Genomic DNA, 22610 nt, shown 5'->3' with positions numbered 1-22610 from the left:
TCTCCGCTCTGTGCCCCAAGCCTATGCTTCAGCTGCACACTCCGGGTGTTCTGGAAAACCTTCCTCCCGTCAGACAACACTGTTGGCCCCGAGCCTGGGCACCTTGTCACTTCAACACAAACGTCTCAGTTCTAATCGCAAAGCCCGCTTTGTGGACTCAGTTGAAAATCAGAGAAACCTGCAAAGACTCCCCAGCATATGAAGAGACTGTGACGGGACACCTCACTTTCATGCAAAGTAATAAATATTGCATCTCCTTTAGGAGACATCGAAAAATCACCAGATGATTCACTAGTTACTTCTGGTGAAAGACTGCTTCTGTCAACTGTGAAGAGATTTAAAATGAAGTACACAGTACAGGAAACACATATACCCAGTTCATTTCCAAGGTCTTTCACTAGGTAAAATAACAGTTGTTCAAACACATGGACACGCTTAAAACACTTACAGATCGTGATTACATTTCTCTGTAAGAACTCTGTAAGAACTCTGTAAGAACTCTGAGACTCATTCTCCTGAGGCGGACATTGTCAACACTAGGCACCTTTCGTGGAGCCTTATGGGGCTCTACCTCACCGCCACCTCCCTGAGAACTTCACTCCTCATAGCCCACTGTACCCAGAAGCCTTACCAGAAACAGTCGGTTAACACATATTTTATAAGTGACGTGTATATGCTGTATTCCTTCATAAAACAAGGTAAATGTGATTAAGAAAACCATAAAGAGGGGAAAATACGTTTACAATACTCTACTGCATGGAAACACATAACTTGCATACAAGTGGACCTGATCTTCAAACCCTGGCTGTTCAAGGGTCAACCGTATGTTTCTGGGACTGGCCATGCATGTCCACAGAGACCACAGTATGATCCACTCTCAGACACTGCGTTATACCTATGGTAACCCAGAAGCCAAGTCAGCGATTTGAACATCTCAGCCCCGGAGAAAGTCACCTACACACACTCTGTGAAACTGAATCAAATGCTGGGGCAAACGACTCAATAAACGCTGTCCTCATATGACCAAGTACTTAAACCGTACCTCCCGAAGATGACAAAAGAAACGTAGGAAACACAGTGAAATGTTTTGGCCAATTTTGTGACCTCTGGACTTACAAGACATACACATTTCTGGGAGCAGTGGGTGTGAGAGCCAGAGGGCACTTTCACGAATCTTAATGTTTTCATTACAGAAAGTATAAGGATGTGGAAGAAAACACACCGGCAACATCTAAGGGACCGAATTTTCCCAGCATGGTTCCAGGAGCAAAAGGCCCTGGAGGCCTTTTTATGTCCGTGGAGGACATAATACTGCTTTGCAGCTATAGAGTCTATTGAACAAACGAACAGCTACTGCTTTAAAAACAGGTACAGCTGAAAAGTGCTCAGCAAGGTGACAAGAAACACAATGCTTATTTTTTAAAGTTTTTGGTGTTTTTCAGCTTGTCCGCCCAATTTGCTGAGTCCCAGGGCACCTTGGGAAGGGTTTTCAATTCAGTGGCTCCAATCCAGTGGCTGTGGGGAAGCAGAGTGATGAAATGGGAGGTGGGGGGTGTCCACAGCCACGTGAGGTCTCCCGACACGGGGAGGGGTCTGCAGGCAGAGAGACCACGGATCTAGAGGAATGAGGCCAGTAAGACCACCCACACGCTGGAAACACGCAGGGGACACCAACCTGGTCAGGCAGGCTCGTCGCTAGCGTGGCTGGGGTGGACCTTTTGTCTTCTGGTGAGCAACCAGCGGATGGATTTTGTGATGCCCTTCTTCTTGGGGGCGTTGGTCAGTGAGTCCTGGCTATTGCTAGTTTTGCTGAGGCTGCTCAAGGGGCCATCCCGAGAGCCTGGGGATCTGGGGGACGCACAGGAGAGCATCTTCCACGCGTGCTCGTCACACGACACACCGCCCCACGTGATTAGAAGCACAATCCCCCAGCTTCTAGGGAGGGCTGCGCCCTGGGAGCTGACACTCTCTCCCTCCCAAGTATATCTGGAGTCCAAGCACCTTGGGTTGAGAACGCTCGGCACCCCACCCTGGCCGTGACCCGGGAGCACGGAGGACATGCACACCTGAGCCACCCCAGGACGTGGTGCGAGGAACAGAGAGGCTGCTGGAGCTGCCTGGTGGGGGTGGGGGGAAGAGAGCATGGCTCCTGACAGCCCCACAGGGCACAGTGCGGCCCAGGGGAGGAGCCCTAGGGAGCATGTCACCCAGGATCCACCGGGAGGAAAAGGGAGGTCTCAGGACGGCTGGTGCGTAGGATCTGAGCAAACGAGGCTGCCCTACAGCCACCAGCATCACAAGACTCTGGTCTTTTCCCCCTGCCTTTTGCTCTGCTGGCCACACCCAGGGCACCCAGGCAGGTATCCCAAGAATGACGTGCACGTAAACTCGGTTCATTGGCCTCTCTTTGGAATCGCTGTTCCGACCCTTTCTCCCCCATGTAGAGATCAAAGGTTTCTCAGAGCTGAAAACCAGCGCACAGGCATGTCTCCTACGATGCCTGTGCCCCTTACTTTGTGGCGTCCCTGATGTCCTCGTGGCTGGCCTTGTGCAGTGCCCCTTGCTGCAGCCTGTCCAAGCTCAGGGACCTCTGGGAAGAAGGAGCTGACGGTACACATCGTGTCCTTGCCGTGCTATCTTGTGACTCTTCCTCCAAAGGCAGCAACTGTGGGGTGGAGAGGAGAGTGACATGAGTTCACCGTGCACCCAGACAGAGGAGCACACAGCCCTGAAATCACAGGCAGCAACTCATTTGAAAAGCTATGAGCTGTGCTTTGTGCAGCGTCCAAAACGACTTCCTAGGATCGGCCTAACGCCAGGCGAAAGGGTGGATTCGCGTCCGGGCAGTGGGCCCACTGAGACCCCCAGCCCATCTGCACCGAGGGGTGTACCCTCCCCAGGACCTCCCACCACCAGGAGCCTGGCCACAGAAGGTAGAGGCGGAGACCCAAACCATGTCACCATACACCACGGCCAGCTGAGAAGGAAGGTGTTTGTTTCCTGACGCCATTCAGGGCAAACCCTGGTGAGCACGGAGCCCTCCCATGCACGATTGTCCAAAGCTCTTTGTTTGGGGGAAGTGGAGCGAGCTTGTGGCCTAATCCACTGTCACCTCTGGTGGCGATGCAAGGCTGGAATCTACGGGGACGTGTGTAAAGTGACAAGGCACCCAACCCCCTGACCCCACACTCGGGTCTGACTTCTGCTTCTCGGGGACATTTCGGTTGATGTTACAAACTGATGGACTCATCTGCAGCTTACAGACAGTCTGCTCGACACGGTGGAGACACAGCGTCCCTTGGCTGCCGTCACGACAAATGAACCCCTTCAGACTCCATTTTTCCTTGTGTGACAGGCTGTGGGTCTGCGGCTATGTGGCTGTGGGCCCTGGAAAGGACCGTGGGGCCACGGACCCGCCAGCGTTACGACCCTTGACAGGTCCTGGTGGTGAGGCAGGGCCGGATCTCACGAGACACACGTGTAGGACTGGTGAGACAGGCACAGCCAACTGGGTTTGTACCAGGGCCTCCGAAGCTGCATGGGGCTCGGGACACCCATGGCGGTCAGCACCAAGTGGAGCTGAGCTCAGGGAAGACACAAGCTTAACCAACAGCTCCAAAACACCTGCCTCCTCTCCTGATTTCCTGACAATCATCAGACAACAAAAGGCTACCTTAACAGGCTACAAATTATCCACATAAAACCAAACAGGGTCAGACTGGCTCAACACAAGTAGGTTTCATACCCAGGTGGAAGCAAGGATATGGAGAAAACAAACCCAAAAGGGAACAGGACAGGGAGCCACACTAGCGACCAGGCTATGAGGTGAGCAGAGACGGAGGGTTCCGGGAGCACACCCTCCCCTGTGTCACAGCGCAGTCCACACACAGGCCCCCGCCCAGCACTGGGTCCTGCCAGACTTGTGCCTATGGGCCATTTCAGTCTCAACCAAAACGGGAGGCTCCCGCCAGGCTGGGAAGTGCAACGCCCGTGCTGGCCCTGTCTGCATGGACCTGACGCCCACTGCCCGTACACCTAGACTTCATCCCCCAAAACCTCCAAAGAGCCCTCCAAGTAACCATCAGTGAGCTGCGGGAGCAGGCCGTCCTGCCTGGGTGTTCATCACACGACCCTCTGTTCCTTGAGAAAGTCTTGCTACCGAAGAAAAGGCAGCACGAGCCAGCAGAATGCAGGGCGTGCTCTGTGCCCCGGCGCCGATGTGAGCTCCTGATCTCTGAGGACCGTGCACCGAGGGGCAGGGTGTGGACACCCCAGGGCCATGAACCTTTCGCTGTCCTCCCTTACCAGGAGACCAAAGCAGGAAAAAAAGACGGTGATGAATACACCCCGGTCACAAAACAACCAGGGACCGAACTGGCACTTGAACGCAAGAATTCAACTGAACGGACACACCGTCTGTGCAGTGGAGGGGCTCCCCCAGCTGCCGCCCAGCTCTGTATCAGAGGCACGGCCCTGTCAGCGCATGGCTGGGAAGGTCTGGGATGGGGGTCCGGTCCAGGGAGCAAGGCATCCCAGTTATGAGGCGGACTCTCTGGTCGAGGGTTCCGTCCCGAGGCACGGCGCTTCCCCATGAGAATGGGCACACCCACATCATTGTCCTCTGGACACAGGAGGTGGCCTGTCCCAGCAAGGGCACTGTAAATGGGAGAAGGGCGCCCGAGCAAAGGTGGGGTACGTGGCAGAGTGGTGTCGTGGCCAGTGTTTGCCCTGCAAAGTGTCCTCATGCACAGGACCCAGGCTCTCAGGCTCTGGTTGCACATCTGGAAATGGGTAACCACACAAGCTGTGGCTCGCGGGGATGTCTGTGAGGGCCAGGTCACAGGATCCTAAACCACTGCACACACCAGGTGGCGAACCCTAAGAGCTCTCTGAATGCTGCTGGCTACGGCTGTCAAAAGTGGTGATCTCGAAATCGAAACTCTATGCCTCTGCTTCAGTAATTTCTCTTCCTAGAAACTTCTATGTCTCATGGAACTAAGTACGCAGCGCAGCGAGCAAGACACAAACGAGAGACAACGGTGAGCTCTGGTGGCCGTCGCAGGTACCGTGGAAACCGCACGCCGCGCTCGAGCTCCCAGTGGCTCCTGTACTTCCCCGCACACGCCAGCCGCTCGTCCTTACCCAGCTGTGGTGCTCACTGTGAAGAGACGGGCACTCTCCCCCACACCACACACAAACACAGCTAGGTTGCACTACGAAACACTTTCGCTTTCTCCGATGCTTCCTTACATCACTAGGCTGACAGAGGCATGCAAAGAAAGGAAGAGAAATCAGATTTACTGCACACTTGGAAGCTACAATTTCCAAGACCAAACGAGGCAAACATATTTTAAAGAGAACAACAGGACGGATATAATCGAGAGAAGATTTAGAAACAACCACGCCTGGAAGCAGCACTTTGTTCCACCACACATCTGAATGTAATAGGTTATTCGACATTTACCAGAGACACTACCAATTATCACTCAGGGATGGAAAACTCCATTATAACATACACGACTTATTAAAACATGGCATCTTGTAGAACAGAGACATCTAACAGGTGCCTATTCGAAACTTTCCTGTAACTGTTCTCCTTGTTGAAAACCAAGTTACACTTTTACAGTATCACCCTAGGGGATGCCGAAGTTCCCGCAACACCTTGGATAACACCAAACAAACCCACTCTGTTAATGCCCTGCTGGACGTGAATGTGAAATCCTGACCTAGAATTTGATTGACAACCTCTCACAAATCACTGTGCTGGTTACAGGAGGGTGTCCTGGGCAGGTACGTGATAAAAACGGGCTCAGGGGCAGGTGCCGGCTTCACGTTGTAGGAGTCCTGAGTTTCAGTGTAGAAGGCAGTACTTGTGCTCAGTAAGCCCATGAGATTTGGAGTCCTGAACACGAGTGTCGGCACCGCAAAGCGTGCTGTCTGTATCGAGCTTCCGTTCGTCTATGCTCAGTGCCTTATCTCTTTTGAAGAAACACTTCGTTTACAAATTATTATCTGGATCATACCCGTATCCTCCTGTACTATACAGTGATACGCTAACGACAATTTATGACTATTGGGGCAAAACCCCACTCTCTAATGACAAATGAAGATACAGGAGAAACAACACGAGCCAGCCACGAGTGACCACAGACGCTCCAGGGCAAAACAGCAAAATGACAAAACACAAACCACAGAACTTTTACCCTGTGTCTCCTTCCAGCTAGCACTGCGTCTCTGCTCCCAACCAGAGTTCAAGTCCTCCAGAAAGCTGCCCCTACTGTGTCTACACAGACTCTGGAACTCTGGCGAGTGGGCTTTAGCGCAAGGGCTCCTGGACCAGACCACCGTGGTCCTCGGCCTCCACCTTGCCTGGCCCCACCCAGCACGACCAGGCCACCGGGCTCCCTTTCCCTGAGCACCTGGCTCACTGAGACCAAGCTCACCGCTTGGTCTCTGCCAGTTCTGTCTCTCTCTCTCCACTGCCACACTGGGCAGTGCCCAGAGAGCCACCCTTGCACTCTGGGGCTATCCACAGGTGCCCATCTAGGGACTTGTCAATCATCTGTCAAACAGAAATAGATAACTAACACACATATCACCTTTTACTTCCCATTCGCTGCTGGTCTCCCCTCACTACACTGTGCACACATAGGGGTGCAGGCCTCTCCTCTGACTTTTTATCTATTTATTGTTTTCTTTGTTTTATTTCAAGTGGGGGAGGAGCAGAGAGAGGGAGAGAGAGACAATCCCAAGCAGGCTCCAGGCGCGGTCAGCGCAGAGCCCCATGCGGGGCTGCGGGGCTCCGGGTCTCGATCTCACAAACCCAGAGATCGTGACATGAGCAGAAATCAGCAGTCGGACGCTTGACCGACTGAGCCACCCGGCGCCCCTCATCTGGGTTTTTCAGTCATGCTGCACCCTAGCTCTGGGACGATATCTGCACCAAACTTGTTCCATGACTACAGGTGCTCAAAACTTACACAAATATATAAAAATATACGCGGCTGAAGAGACAAAGGACAAAAGTACTTAAACTCCAAAGGTGAATTCTTTGTTGTTTAAGGATGAATACACATGTTCATTTAACCTTCGTTAGCGTTTCAAACCCTTACTACTTTGCATTGTGCTGTGCTTAACACTAGGTCCTATCTGAATCCACATTGCTACTTTACACAAAGAAAGAACAAAAGCTCTCAAAAGTAAATTCTAAGGCAGCAAAAGAAGAATGGGGGAAGGGGAAAAGAGAAAGCAGCCTATCAGTCCTTTAGTTCCAGAAGAGCCTCACAGACAGAGGAAAAGGCAGGAGACATTGGAGCAGGCAGGTGGGTCCCACGAGAGCCCCCAGAGGATGGAGGTCCTTGCCTTGGAAGGCTCATGTCGCAGACGGGCCACACGGCCTTTCCGGTGGCGCCGCAACACCGCGCTGCTGCTGCTGCTGCTGCTGGCATCCGTGGGGCCGTCCGCCAGACGGAACCTGGAAGCTGGGATGCTGCCGACGTGCGTCCGCCTGAAATACGGAGGAAAACAATCAAACAAACACGCACACACACACCAAGGTTGTTATCTAAAGAAAAGTGGACTTTGTCAGCCAGGCCAGAACCCATCCATTGGGAAAATGAGGTCAGAGAAAAAGGTCTCCAAGGAAGGCGTCTTTGCCCCTGGCTCCAGTGCAAGCCCGCTAGCCGGGCCCTGTGGAGACAGGGTCTCCCGGGCCCAGCAGGTGCAACGCATCCCCGCGGCCCAGACGTCCCCGAGGTGGAGCAGCGCCTGCCCCCAGTCAAGCTGTCGTCCTGCGTGTCTGCACCACCTCCTGCCCAACTGACCGGAAAGCACTCCTATACGTCCCTCTGGCCTTCACCTGCCATCGGCCCACGTGTGCCAAGGCCCTTGCTGTGATGCCAGGTGACCCCAGGTTTTCCTCCACCAGCCACTATCGGGCGCCCCAGGGGCAGTCGCAGCAGGATCCTCGGGAACCACACCTCGCAGCTCCCGTACACAGGAGGTGGCAATGCGCCCGGTGTTTCCAAGGCAAAAGCGTCTCTGGCCTCTGTGCAGTTAGACTAACAGACAAATGTCCCCCTTGGCCACAGAAGTCTCCAGAAAAGTTCCATGGAGCCCCGAGCCCCTAGGGTGGAGTCACTTAATTGGGCTGTCAGCTGCTCCCCTCAGCAAAGGCTCTGGGCACGAAGCTCTGGGCAGCAGCTGTGAAGGAGCACCGGCCAGCGCACGTGCCCGGCCTCAGCCACGGGCTCACCCTCCACACTTGAACCCTGCACGGGAGTCCAGTGGCTCCTTGCTCTCTGGAAAAGAAGAGAGGCTGCCTTCCATTTCACCAATCCTTATGGTCTCGGGAGACAGAACACGCCCATCTGATTCACATCAACTAGAGAGGGGGCCCCTGGCGTCACCCCTTGTGGCCTGGAGACAGAGCCACCACGACAGGGCGTCTCCTCTGTGGTGCTTCAAGCTCTTCTCTGCAGCCTTTCAAGAAACGTCATTGACACGTGCTGCTTCAGGGTACTGATTGCTTCTAAGACAGCCAAGTCGGGACTGCCCGCTGGCCACAACCACCTTCCCCTCCTCTGGTCCCCCCATTCCCAGAACAACTGCTCACCTGAGCTCAGGTGGTCTAGCTTCACCGCTGTGCGGCCACGACACATCGCCAATCGGGGAGAGCCACACACGCCACCCCGCATGGGACCTGGCATGGTTCATGGCTCCACTGAGGTTCGCGTGTGTCCCCTGACTCTGACACCCTATCTCAGGCTCCCTGGCTCCCGACCCCACCACCCTGCACCCAGTCCTATCCCAGAGCTCTCTCCCATCTGCCCCGCCTGCATGTGGAAGTGGGTCTGACACCTTTCTTTTCCTCTGCAACCCAGACCATGTCATCTTGCTAGAGGACGACACAAACAGAAGACGTGGCTATGAGGTCGTGCCAGGAGGGCTCAGCTTTCCAGCCTGCCTGCCGCCTTCCCAGTCTCGTCCCCACGGCCTCTGACCACTCACGGCGACACAGCTCCCAGCAGCCTCTCTTCTGCCACCAGACGAGAGAGCACTTTGGGAGATGGCTTCAAACAGACCCTGTTCCTCAGCCGGTCTCCTGCCCGGAGTCTTCTGACCACAAGGCCACCTGTGACCGCGGCCAATGCCTCCGCAACCACGGGAGCACTGCGATCCTCTCTATCTTTCTCCTTGGCCAGCTCACCTCAGGCGGGTGACGGGCGTGGACGTCCCTCTTATGGCAACTGCCCCACGGTGCCACCCTCCAGGGGCCTGCACAGCCCCTTCCCTTGAGAACTCCAACATGCACTCGAGTGGCCTGCACCGCATCCACTGTTTGCTCCCTTGGCCTCCTCACACATACCCGTCTTCAAGCCCTGGAATGGTGACGCTCAGCACACTGGTGTCTTGCTGGCGAGGATCTCCGTCAGCCAACCAAGAGGCTGCTCTGTGCCTGGATCTTCCTGGGTGCTTCTCTCTCTGGACACACATTCGCTGTGCCACCAGTACTTCGGTGGACAGGGAGGGCCGCTTGTGACTCTACCTGCACTGACTTCTCTCTCCTACAAGCAGGCTCAACAAGGACAGCCACAGCACACCCTCGACTCTCCCGAGAGCCCCCGTCGGCAGCCGCACAGACCCCAGTGAGGCCTGAGTGGGCCTGCCTTTGGAGCAGGAGCCTCCTTCCTGCACCTAAGGGGGCCTAGTCAGCTACTCGAGGCACTGTCACACCAGAATGACTCTCACATGGTACCCATTTCCTACAAAGAAGCAAGCAAACCTTTTAATACCTCGCTGACAATTACTGTCTGCAGGACGCAGCTCACAAGCCGGCTGACCCACTCCCTCACAGGCGACTCACCAACGTCCCAACAGAGTTACAGCGATTACATGTCATTCTCCAGTCTTTTCAAACATATAAGAAACTGCGAGCACTGCGCTAACCCCACCAATGTCAAGGTGACCTTCACAACCATGGCCACGTGTGCACTCCCATGGTGACCCCACTGGCGTTGCGGAAGGGACCATAGCTTCCAGGGATGCTGGGCCGAACCTGGCACGCTGGACCCCTCCTAGCCCCACACCATCACTGCCACACTCGGTGGAGGGAGGCCGCAAAGAAACCCACCCAAACACGAACAGAACTTGCCCTAACTTCCACTCCTCCTCCCATGGCTGCGAGCTCTGTCATGCCTCCCGGTCTCCTGAGATTCCAAACCTAACCTCTGGAATGAGGTTGTACTTCTCCCTCTTGCCAACTACTAAGCTACCGGCTCCCTGAGCTACATCCAGTCACTCTGCCCATTCGGCCAAAGGATTCCTCTGGAAGATACACAGCAGGTGCCAACATAGGTGTTTGTGAGGTGGTTCATGTTAGGCACGGTGAAGGGCAGTGTCCCCCCCAGCCCCGCCCCATCATCAGTTAGCCGGTCCCTGGAAAATGGATCGCGTCAGACTACAACACACTCAGGGTTATTGTGTGTAACTCTGATCCGGTTCGGGTCATACCATAGCACACCCACGGTTCTACTTTGGAACCATGAGCTGGTTCACGTCATACTGGTGACAGAGGGAAGCCGCCCCCAGCCGCATCTCAAACAGATCTGTGAACCGGGAAGTGTCATACCCGTGGTGAAGCGAAGAGCCTCTCACTCTTGCCCGCTTTAATATGGCCCTCAGTGCTTCCAAGTTCCGTAGAAGGTGATCCTGCAAAGCAGCAAATGACAAGGACACTCACTGCAAGCAAGGTTAACTAGTCTTTGCATCAGGAGTCCGTTCAACACAGAGCACAAACTGGTAGTGGCCAGAGGAGAGGAGAGTAGGGGCGGTGGGCAAAAGAGATGATGGTGATTACGAGGCATCAGCATCCAGATATCAAATAAGGCCGTCACGGGGATGAAAAGCACAGTACAGGGAATACGGTCCGTGATACCCTAAGGACTCTGTATGGTGACACACGGTGACCACAGTGATGGTGACGAGCAAAGAGTCACGTGTGCAATTGTTGAAACCGTATGCTGTCTACTTGAAACTGATACAACACTGTAGGTTCATTAGAATTCAAGAACAAATGGAAAACACTACTAGCATCAAGTGTGCTGAAATGCTGACCATCATAACCACGATGGGTAAATTCAGCAGTTACAAACCCCAAGACCATTCTCTCCAAGAGTCCTCCAGGAAACACCCAGATCACCAAGTGAACGTCCTAAACCCTACTGAACAGTTAGGTCTCAGGCATAGCAAGGTTACAGAGGAGAAACACCGAGCCACTAGGACTTCTTCCTAATTATGTAGAGAGGAGCAGGACTTTCTGGGCGGTGGGGGAATAGCCCTTCTGTGCAATAGGCACGTGCTCCATCGTGGACCCTCTGCAGCCCAGCCTCACGTCTGCACACGCAGCACCAGGGAGCAAACCGACGAGGAGCTTCGGTCACACAACTAGCCCCTAGGCAGTGCCGTCCCAGGCCGGAGACACCGCCGCACGTGGCTAACTGAGCGCCCAAAATGGGGCTGGTCCCAACCACAGGGGATGGCACTGTGAGATGCCCCGTGGGTTGCAAGGACTGAATGTGGAAAAACATTGTAGAGTAGCTCCTTCATGTCTACACTATTTACATGATACAATAACATGTTGCTTGCATCAGGCTGCATGAAAACTAAACATCACCCGTCTGTTTGACCATTGCAACGTTTTTTTTTTTTTTTTAATTTATTTTTGGGACAGAGAAAGACAGAGCATGAATGGGGGAGGAGCAGAGAGAGAGGGAGACACAGAATCGGAAACAGGCTCCAGGCTCTGAGCCATCAGCCCAGAGCCCGACGTGGGGCTCGAACTCCCAGACTGCGAGATCGTGACCTGGCTGAAGTCGGACGCTTAAGCGACTGTGCCACCCAGGCGTCCCTGTTTGACCTTTTCAAATGCAGCCTCGAGAACCCTTGGGATGACACCCGTGTCACCTGTTACCTTCCTGCTGGGCTACGCTGCACTCAACGAAAGGTTTACGCGAACATTTTAGCTTTCGAGCGAACCCCCGAAGGGACTCAGAAATCTGAACCCCATAGGCTGCTCGGCTCCAACTCCGCCACATGCGTGCCATTCAGACTTGCGAGCGTGGGGCCGCTCGAAAGCACAGTGGTGGCTCGCCTTGGAGGAAGTGTGAGCCCCAGAGGTCCCCTGCTCCTTTCCAGTCTCAACCGATCACTGAATGATTGAGAGATGGAAATACCTTCTCACGTTGCGTTTCTTATAACTGTTTTTTCAGATTGCCAACTTCTCCTAACAGAGTCTTCTGAGAAAGGTACACACAGTCCTTTAGTGTTGATTCTTTCAAACGTTCCACATGCTAGAGCATGCCGACGTTTCTCTTTACCATAACGCAGCACCACAGACAAGGCATGGAGCGGATGGCCATACCAACGAACCGGGTCACATGACCACAGAGTGAAATGCTGTCTGTGAAACTGCAGTAACAGCCTTTACTCATACTTTGTCCATGTACAATTTCTTCACGGATCACTGTCTGACTGTAAGTATGACAAGTTCCTAAGTTTACTTGCAGCAGGTACACTGGTTTGTACTAGCTTTTAGGGTCTGTGATGCCTCAGTCACTTGGGAAACCTGACCTAAGTTTCGTACATATACTTCCAATCTCACATACAACTTTCTACCGAAAGGCTGGCCCCAGTGATCAAGGTAGAATCTCACGTGGGGTATAATAACGCACCTCATAATGGGTTTTACCCAAAACAAGTGTGTCGTGTAATTAGCATTGCTCACTGGTGTCTCCAAGTGCCAATCTTAGGGAAGATTCTGGGCTCATCTACAGGGACACAGGTGTCACCAGAACCGGTAGTATCAGGTCCGCATCCAACTGTCCCCACCAGAGCTTCTCTCACAGAGATGCTATGATACTGCTTCCCTCCCGTTACACCTCAAGTGTATCCGTTATGATGGTGTGAGAGTCCAGGCTTCGACTCTTTGCAACCCAGATGAAAAGAGGGAAGGCAGGAGATGGAACAGGAGAAACTCTGTTTTCAGCTGGTTAAATGCCTGACAGAACTGCGCACTCCTACCGGTCGTTCTGGACAAAAGAGGTAGAAATTAGCTCCCCAGACAAGAACCAGGCTGAAGGTTCCAGCACAGGGGTGGCAAACGAGGGCCTGCCGACCACATCCAGCCACCGCCGGGTCCTCTCAACAAAGGGTTATCGGCACACGGCCCCTCCCCTTAGTTATATACTGCCTATGGCTGTTTCTGTGCCCATCTTTGATTAGCATGAAGCTAGCTTACTCCTTACGTCTCAGTTAGGAAAAGCCTAAAATACTCACTCTCGGGCCCTCCCCAGACCATACTCCTCTTCTAGACAGTGAGACGCACCTTCCCGCACACATACGTCGGGCAGGGACAGGACACTGGGAACTTAACGTAGGCAGTGGGTAACAGCCTGCAGTTTTTCCGCGTGAAAGAATCATTTCTACTTTCTGCAGTGGCTGTTAGCCTCTGCTCCACGCTGCTCCTCAGGATCACAACGTGAGCGTCTCCTCTGTGAGGATGGGGGCACTCAGCCGCTGTCTCTCATGTCCTACCTTATCTTCCGCAGCAGCCATTCTCTCTTGTAGATGACGCTGAAGTCGCTTGTCCGATTCATACAGGAGCTTGTCAATAGTGCTGGACAGATGTTGATTAGTCTCTTCCTTTAGTTTTTCTCTCTGCCTTACCTGAAAGAGAAGACGCAGGCTTCAAGCCAAAGTGCGAACACCGGCTCAGGCGTGCGAATGACCAGCGGTGTGACCCACACGCACGCCATCCTCGGCTGCCCCTTCCCACGGCACTCTTTGGCGTGCTTGTGCGTCACTGCCAGCACCGACCTAGCGGGGCACAGAAACGCAGGAACCTGCTTCCCAGGGGTCATCACTTAGCAGGTCCCTTTGTTTCTGGGAAACAAAACACGCATGGGCCCTCACGAATGTCCTCATTATTAGCTCTCAGATGGGCTCAGGAGGCAGATGTACATGCAGGAGAGCATATTCTTAAGGGGATCAGCTGATCTACACACGGGAGGAGGAATATTCCGGGGCGGACACAGAAGCTCGGATCTGGCCTCAGGGGGAAAGAAATGAATCCATTGACAAAACCCAAAGATAAAACAAAAATCCCCTTTGGGAAAGATTCAGTGGTGAGAAAGACTTTCACCTGTTTTTCGTGAAATTCACACATCTCCTGAACGTTTTGTAATGGAAACTTGTATTTACCTCAGGTAATTTCCGAACGTAACCGCAAAGTTCACGGGTCTGTGTTTTATAGAACTCTCATCAATCGTATGGTTTAAAAACTTGTTTCTACCGCATATCCTGAATTAACCCAAAACAGAAGCGGCGAGGACAGGCCGGCAGGATTCAGGGGCTCCTGCCGGGCGCAGGGCCGTGGGGTACGGGGTACACATGTGCCCTGCAGTCGGGGGGCCCAGGGAGGAGGAAGAGCCCTCAGGACACACCCGCAGGCTAGGCAATGGACAGTCCCTCCAAGTTCGGGCTTCCTCATCTCTAAGCCACACCTGCTGGCACCTCTTTCCTTGGGAGCAGGCAACAGAAAGCACGACCACCACACCTCACACGCAGCAACGGCCATCACTTGGAAAAGACCCTGGCCACCCCACAAGAAGGGATCAGCACCCAAGTATTTTTCAAGCAAAGCAGCTTAAAAGTGTCCTTGCAATTGTCTCAGTTATAATAGAATCCTTATCTCAACACCTGTCCCTCCAAACTACCATACAGTCCTAACGGCAATGAAGTGCTTCTCTAAGTAGGTGAGGTCGAATTCTCGGCCCAAGAGGCTAGCGTCTGGTTGTGCTCGCTTGTGTGCATGTGTCATGGCGGGCTGGGGTCGGCCAACCGAGCCGTCACGCTGGCATCAGAAGCTTCACTCCGCGGAAACTCATGTTTTATTCTCTGACCCTGAGGGCCAAGCACACGAGTTTCTGGTGTAAGTTAAGGGGGAGTGTTTTGAGTTTTCTGGTGAAAACAAAACCTGATGGCCTTGGATGGACGTCCCAAGTTGGGGAGGCTGCTGCCTGCTCTGTCTCCTGGGTGTTTCATGTTGACGTCCGACCAGCTCCCGCAGGGAAAAATCTCAGGGGATTCAAGGGACAGGGGCCTCCCTTTCGTCAAGGCTCGATGACGCTATTCCTCTTCTTAGGAACATCTACCCCGACCTGTGCCTTTACATCTCAAGTAGAAATTCAGGATGTGGGGACCAAGGTCAGGCCCGTGACCTGATTTCAGGACCTCAGTGTCATGTCCTAAGGAAGGAGACCCCTCCTCTAGGCTGCCCTACCCCAGGCCAGTACCTCCGCTTTGGCCAAGGGACACCCACGAGGTCCCGCGTCAACCGTGAGTAGCTGCTAATGAGCTGGTGGGCACGGTGGGCTGTGCGGGTGCCTCCACCCCTAGGCGGCACTGCCTACGGGGCCCCAGCGTCCAGAGAACATTGTCCACAGGCTAGGAGTGTTCACTAACATCCAACTTGCACAAGAGTGCACTGTACCCCTGATGGGATCGAGAAGGGGCCTGGCGTCCACGTGGGGAGAAGTGGGAAACAAGGGACCACTCCCTACCCCCACACCCCCAGCCTGCGCCTCATCCTCAATCACTGCCAGGTGCGCGGCTGCTCCGCCCGGACACGTACCCGCTGCAGTTCTTGGTTCTTTTCCTCCAGCTGGGCCTCCATCTGGCGCAGCCTTTCTTCCATGTTGCCACGCCTCTGCTCGGCCTGTGGGCGACAGCGGGGTCAGAAGAGCTGGCTGCCCCACACCACACACTGTGCCTACGCACGACATGCTGTGAGCGGCCTTCTGCCTGCTCACAGTCCCTACAGGCCTCATGCGTGCCAGTGGGAAACACTGGGCTTCCTTGCTGGTGACCGGGGGTAGGCAACGGTCTCATCCCCACCCCGGGTCCCGGATCCTTGGACGGTGCCTCGTCCCCCGGGAGACACCCCTGTCCACTCAGCAGCAAGCGGAAAGAGCAAACAGGCGTGCTGCCTTCCTAAGCTGGGAAGTTACTTCCAACAACTTAGCTTCCTCAGCAGCACAGTGTCCAAAGACAAAGGGTCGGGCTACACGGCTGACCAGGGACAGGAGACAGGACAGGCGAGAAAAGAAACGGAGACTTGGCATGCAGATCACAAAGGAGGAGAGGCTCTGTTGGAGCCTGGGCCTGTGGGCGCCCAATGCCGCCTGCCCGACTTGATGGCAGCCTTGAGGGCCATTATCCCGTGACGAACCCACCCCCCTTCCCACTGGGACCCTCACTGCACTGGAACCGGTGACACAGAAGCACCGACAGGCTCCCTGCTACAGGTTCCCTCAGCCCAGGTTCCGGAAGGATGGACTGGCTGCCCAGTCATGTGCTCCCTCGTCCTGTGTGCATCACTCGATCCCAGCACAGACTACATCATGTCTGGAAACTACCTCTTCAACTGCTGCCTTCCTCTGTGGGTGGTGAGGGCTGTGAGAGCTGGGAGGGCAGGGACTGTGTCTGGCACGTTCCTCGACTCTATTTGTGGAACCTCCGAGTGAATTCCTTAAAGATTTATTTCTTAAAGGGGTGTCTGGGTGGCTCAGTCAGTCGGGTTCTGACTCTTGGCTTCAGCTCAGGTCATGAACTCAAGGTTTGGGCGTTCGAGCCCTGGGTCAGGCTCTGTACTGATAGCATGGAGCCTACTTGGCATTCTATCTCCTTCTTTCTGCCCCTCCCCTGCTCATGTATGTGCCCATGCTCGCCCTCTCTGTCTGTGTCAAATAAATGAACATTTAAGAATTTTTTAAATAAACACGATTGTGTTTAAAAGAGGATAGGATTTTCTCATTTCTCGGAAAAATTCTATGCTTTCTTTGTTTTGTTTTTTTTTTTCCTTCGGTAAGCTCTACACCCAACGGGGAGCTCAGACTCATGACCCTGAGATCAAGAGTCCCAAGCTCCACTGACTGAGCCGGCCAGGCACCCCTGTCCTTCTCTTGCCCAAGGCTACTATCTTGAGCTTTGAGTCGCTGACTTAAGTCTGAAAAGCAGTGAGTCTTAGATGCAGCCAACGGCAAACAGCACACGTCAGACAAAACCGGAGGGAACAAAACTGGGGATGATGCCTGCTGTTTGAAAAGCATTCCAATCTCAGACAAAGTAGCACCGAAAACAGATCTCAGCTGGTTCGCGGACTTTGGCACGCCGACGTTACCGGTGAGAAATGAGATACAAGAACGGACCGCCATGAAAATGACATTCCCACCATGGGACCCAGAAGGAAACGGGGGCCCCACCTTGCAGAGGGTGGCCACCCTCTGGGCCGGCTCGGCTTCCACCTCGGGCAGCGACTTGGCCTTCCTCGGGGTCGGCTGCAGCTTCCGCTCCGCCACCTCCAGGCGCTCTTGCAACTGGCGGTTTTGATCCACAGTCTAGGAAATGAAGGCAAAGCATCAAAGTGTAGCAAGTCTTCTCTCCGTTTCCATTTTTATTAAAGTGAAACAAAATCTGAATGCAGAGATCTGCTGTTAGTTCTGACCGAAGCCAACAGTTTGGTAGGTGCTTCAGAGTAAACCTTTCCTTTCTGCAAGGAGTCACCCACGGCCTTGGTCCTCCTTTCACTACGCAAAACATGTCTTGCCAAACTCTTTGCTCTTCTTCAGTATCTTCAAAGAAGTCTTTCCAAAGACAAAGTTCCCACACATTAAAGAAAACCCATCTTCTGGAGGAGCTTGCCCGTTCTTCCTGACCAGTAAACGAGAGAAGGGTGAGGTCCTAACCCTTCGTAAACATATTTATACTGGGGTCCGAGGGCTCCCTACATAGGACATTCTGAGGTGGGCACATCAGCCAGCACAGAGCTTCTGAGAGCATGCCTGATGCCAGTTGAGTTCTTTTTGGAAGTGTACCATTATTCAACAAAAACACTCTCCCTCTTGACCAAAAACGTGGAAACCTTCAACGTGGAAAAGTTAGACACGAGATTTTTTGTTAAAGGACTTGTAGGGAAGCCGAGGTGGCTCAGTCGGTTAAGCGTCCACCTTCGGCTCAGGTCATGATCTCATAGCTCATGGGGTCAACCCCGCCTCGTGCTCTGTGCTGACAGCTCAGAGCCTGGAGCCTGCTTTGGATTCTGTGTCTCCCTCTCTCTCACTCTGGCTCCCTTTCTCAAAAATAAATAAGCATTAAAAATATATAAAGTCATTTTAAAAATCATGTACAAGGTGAGGTTTTTGCAAGGTTAACGTTTGTTCCCACAGACTCCTTCCATCTTCTGTGTGCATATAGCTCTGTGTGTATATACAGACCGCGTATCATGCTTTAAAACCCTCCAAAATAAATCACATGCTGTACACATAGTATTTCGTGATCTGCCCTTTACACTCATGCTTTGGAACATGTTACGTGCTCTCAAACAGCATTCCTCGATGTCATTTTAATGGCTTCCTAGTATTTCACTTTGATTATCATGTTGGGTCGACTGACACATTTGACAAACACACCAGACAAAGCTCTCTCTGTTTCCAAGAAGCTGGATGTGGTGTTCCTGTTCAATGCCGGATGACCTGAGACAACCAAGGAAGAGACGTGCTGCTTCCCAAAGCACAGGGTCTCACATCCTCACGCCAGACTGTGCTTCTGCCCCGGCCATTCCCCCCGATCTCAGGTACTAACCAAAATGGCCAGCTGCCTACACATTCCCGGCCACTCCCTGCTCCTTTGGAAACAGTGCTAACAGGCAACAGAGTAACGTGCATGTAAGACAAGACAAAGAAGGAATCAAGGAGGGGAGCCCCATAACATGCTTCCATAAAATTCGAAAGAATTAAACCCTGGACGTTGAAGTAACCCCGCTGGTCAACACAAGAGTCTAAGATCCTAAAACCTTGACATTGACACTTGGTCCTTAACTTGACTTGTAATTAATAAAAGTGGAATGAAGTTCAACGAAACCAACGACCTGTCGATGCAGAGAGTCCTTCTTTGCGATCTCGTTTTCAAGTTTATCCTTGAGGTCGTGCAGAGAGGTGGCTTTGTGCTGTGCCCTGAGGCAGCGCTTCTCAAGGGTAGTGATCCTGTCTTGCATGTCTTCCTTCTGGGCCACGGCCTACAGCAGGTATTTCAGAGGGAAAACAGGGAAAGAATTAGCGTACGACACATTAACACGCTCCAGACACAAAAACCGGGCGAAATCCTCATTTTCCAAACAAACAGAAAAGTAGCATCCTCGGGGTACCTGGGTGGCTCAGCCGGTGTCGCTTTGTGAGTTGGCGCCCGCCCCGCGTCAGGCTCTGTACCGACAGTGCGGAGGCTGCTCAGGATTCTGACCAGTTACCCAGGCTTATTCTTTCCCAGGTGTTCAAAGACAAACGGATAATAAAGTCTCCCGGAAATCACCTCGGTTGCCTCCGGACACCGTTGAGCTTTCCACAGAACAGCGACTTGCCTCTGGAGGCACACACCATGAGACAACCATCCTTTTTCCGGGGAAAAGGTGGATGAAATCTCATCCAATTACCACAGAGTTGAAGCAGCAGTGTTAACAAATGGAAGCCAAACTCCACCTTTCATATAACTGGAAGTCATCTTCTATAGCCTAACCCTGTAACAACATTGTATCCCATGGTATCTGACACTGCCAATGGAACCAGAACGTCCTGCCCTGCTTTTCTTGTCCAACACGGGAAAGATTCCTCTTCCAGCCCTCCGTGTTTACTAAGCAATTTATGTCAGCAGTCTCAAGAGTGAAAGTGATGAGTCCTAAGAAATGATTTCCTAAATTCTCTGCATCTTGAACTCTGCTGAGGGGTCTCTCCCCACCTTTGCCAAACAACAACTTCACTGAACAGGTTCTATAATTTCTGCAAATACTTTTGTTTTAAATTCTGACACGATCTCCCCCACACTAGGGTACTAAACAGACTGCTCGTGCACTTACACCCTCAAGGGTCTGACAGGGTGTTCCGAGGTGGCATTTCCGGGCTGGGGGTGGGGTGTGCGGGGACTGTCCGCAAAGGGCAGCTCACAGTGACAGGAGGAGGCACAGAGAAACCATCCTACCCTTACTAGTTTCTGTGACAATGATCAGATTCCCATCGACGTCCACACGTGCAGAAGCGGCCGCACTCCTCCATGACCTTACACCAGAACCAGCGGGCTGCGCCTCGCTCACTCTGACCGCCACGACCAGGGGCACGGAACCCCTGGGAGGAGGGCAGGGCGGCAGAGGTGGCCGTGACGGCCCCTGGCAGCGCCGCCCCCGCAAGGCCGTGCCCCCGGAAACGACCTGGCAGCACCACGCTGGTTCCTACGTGCCGAGTGTGTTCCCAAAACGGACCGAGAGCATGGCATGGGCCAAGCTCAGGTGGCCCACACTCCACACCCGAGGCCACTCTGCCGCCTGCCTGCCAGGCCTCTGCAGGGGAGAGTCCAGGGAGGACAGATTCCACCACACAGACGGGGAGGCAGCCCGCCCAGGCCCCGGAGTCACGTCCCGTTCTGCTGCTACTTCTACCAAACTCCAAACGTTCAAAACCCGTGGGAGACGAAGGACACACGGGGCAAGGCCGAACCAAACACCCCACGTTAGGCTCGACGATGGCGTGGCCATTTCAACTGACACTCACTTCACGGACATCTCTTTGTAATATGGTGTTCCTTGCTTCAGAAAGGATGAGGTCTTTCCTTGAGGTGTCTAGGTCCTCTTCCAGCTTGGCCACGAGAATGCACAGGGTAGTCAGGAGCTCTTTCACCTGGCTCTGCACCTTTGACACTCAGAAAGGGAAGCAACATGTGAGGGCCCCCACTGCTAGTCTTCCTATGTTGTTTTTTTTTTTCAATGTTTATTTATTTTTTGGGGGACAGAGAGAGACAGAGCATGAACGGGGGAGGGGCAGAGAGAGAGGGAAACACAGAATCGGAAACAGGCTCCAGGCTCTGAGCCATCAGCCCAGAGCCTGACGCGGGGCTCGAACTCACGGACCGCGAGATCGTGACCTGGCTGAAGTCGGACGCTTAACCGACTGCGCCACCCAGGCCCCCCGTGTTGTTTTAAAAACAATGGATAAAAAGGAAACCCCCTCCAATCAAATCCTGGGATGATGTCTGGAGCTGAACTCTGCGTGTGGCCCCTAATTCTTCTACGAAACTACACCCCTCCAGTGCCACACGTAACTGCTCTCTCACCTGGAAACAAAGGGATTGAGTTGGTACACAGAGGTGTTTCATTAGTCCTTACTCTACAGTTACCCTAAGACCCCTTCGCCTCAAAGAACATGACAGAATGCTGGTAAGCTTTTTCACGGATGCTCCTGTTCACAAACTTGCTTGTTAACCCCTTTCAATTTTACATTCGAGACAAATCTTCCCCGAAATAAATTACATTATGCAATCTGTACTAGCCAATCGATACACACAACATTTCCACCAACTACTGCTTTTTAACCATACAGACCTGTCTTCTTACAAGAATTCAAGAAGATGAAAAGGAAACTCCAGTCACACAAACACACAAAGTGTGCCTAGAACACACAGCATGTGCACAAATTGAGAACCGCTGTGGCTAGGCACACCATTTCAGCCTCGGTTTTGTCCTTCTCCAATATGGAGTTGAGGACCTTGAGCACCTCCACCTCACTGGACACGCCGGCAGGAGTCTTCGCCTGTCGCCGTATGACTGTTTTTTGAAGAGCTCTCTCGTGCCTGGAGACGAGGAACTCCAAATGTTCCAGCAGCAGCTGGCGGGAGAGGCAAAAGGAAAACCGTGTTTCAAGAACACCTTCAATTCCGGGCCTCAAGTTCACCAAATGCAAAACCAAGTCTGAATCCTTTCAATTCAGATCCCAGGTAGGGAGCCACCCCCTCGAATGTGTGAAAATAGCCTTACTCCTCCTCACGGATCAAACAAGGTTTGAGAACAATAGGTCCCAGCCAACTCCACGGGGACATGTGGACAAGGGGCATGAATGGTGTCCTGTGTTTAAAGACACTGGCAGTGCGCCTACTGACCCTGGTGTTGTTTCTCTCCGCCTTCAGGTTGGCGATCTCCTCCTCTCTCTGCATTAGCTGCTCCCTGCAGGCGTGGAGCTCTGCAGCGAGAGCTGCACACTCCTGGGGTCGGAGAGGGGACAAAAGTGGAGAGACACAGGGGGTCTTTACCAGAGCACACCAGGCCTCCGTGGCCCTCCAGAGTCCCAGCACCCACCACCCTCAAGTAGCATCACACACACCAGTCCCCTCCTCACCACCCACAGGAGTCCCGGGGATTTTCGGAGGGACCGACACTCAAGGGGACAGACGTTTTCAGGTGCCTGGCAGGTCTAGGACTCAGGAACTCTGCTGACTCGGGAGCAACAGGCCGAGAAGCCTCCTGCCCATCCGCAGCCTCTGGCCTCGTCTGGCAAGCAGGCTTGTGGAGCGGCAGTGGGGAAAGGCTGACGGTCCTCAAAAGCTGCTGTCTTAGCCTGAACCCCTGGCTCAATCAGACTCAACCCTACCCGATGGACTTTTCAAAAATGATGGTAGGACTCTTGACGAAAGGGCGAGTTTACGACTTCTTTCCATAGGCAAGCAGGAAATATTATGGA

The 22610-nt window shown here is 53.3% G+C and overlaps 1 protein-coding gene across 1 annotated transcript in view; it reads right to left on the bottom strand.

Moving 5' to 3' along the window:
• The window catches only part of LOC122478549 (liprin-alpha-3-like), a 33007-nt gene that overhangs the window by 4902 nt on the left and 5495 nt on the right, over nucleotides 1-22610 (bottom strand). Inside the window, exons 2-12 of the mRNA XM_043572100.1 lie at nucleotides 22033-22134; nucleotides 21557-21761; nucleotides 20652-20797; nucleotides 18986-19132; nucleotides 17322-17456; nucleotides 15692-15775; nucleotides 13594-13725; nucleotides 10631-10710; nucleotides 7363-7507; nucleotides 2514-2665; nucleotides 1676-1848 (exon numbers count right to left, since the gene is read on the bottom strand). Coding sequence (XP_043428035.1) covers nucleotides 1680-1848; nucleotides 2514-2665; nucleotides 7363-7507; nucleotides 10631-10710; nucleotides 13594-13725; nucleotides 15692-15775; nucleotides 17322-17456; nucleotides 18986-19132; nucleotides 20652-20797; nucleotides 21557-21761; nucleotides 22033-22134 — 1497 coding nt within the window. The 3' untranslated portion in view covers nucleotides 1676-1679. The remainder of the gene's footprint in view (nucleotides 1-1675; nucleotides 1849-2513; nucleotides 2666-7362; nucleotides 7508-10630; nucleotides 10711-13593; nucleotides 13726-15691; nucleotides 15776-17321; nucleotides 17457-18985; nucleotides 19133-20651; nucleotides 20798-21556; nucleotides 21762-22032; nucleotides 22135-22610) is intronic.

The sequence above is a fragment of the Prionailurus bengalensis genome, unplaced genomic scaffold (assembly GCF_016509475.1).
Source record: "Prionailurus bengalensis isolate Pbe53 unplaced genomic scaffold, Fcat_Pben_1.1_paternal_pri Un_scaffold_87, whole genome shotgun sequence".
In the NCBI taxonomy this organism is placed as follows: domain Eukaryota; kingdom Metazoa; phylum Chordata; class Mammalia; order Carnivora; family Felidae; genus Prionailurus; species Prionailurus bengalensis.
Note: the sequence above shows the minus strand (reverse complement) of the source record. Positions and strands in the feature narration are given on the sequence as shown.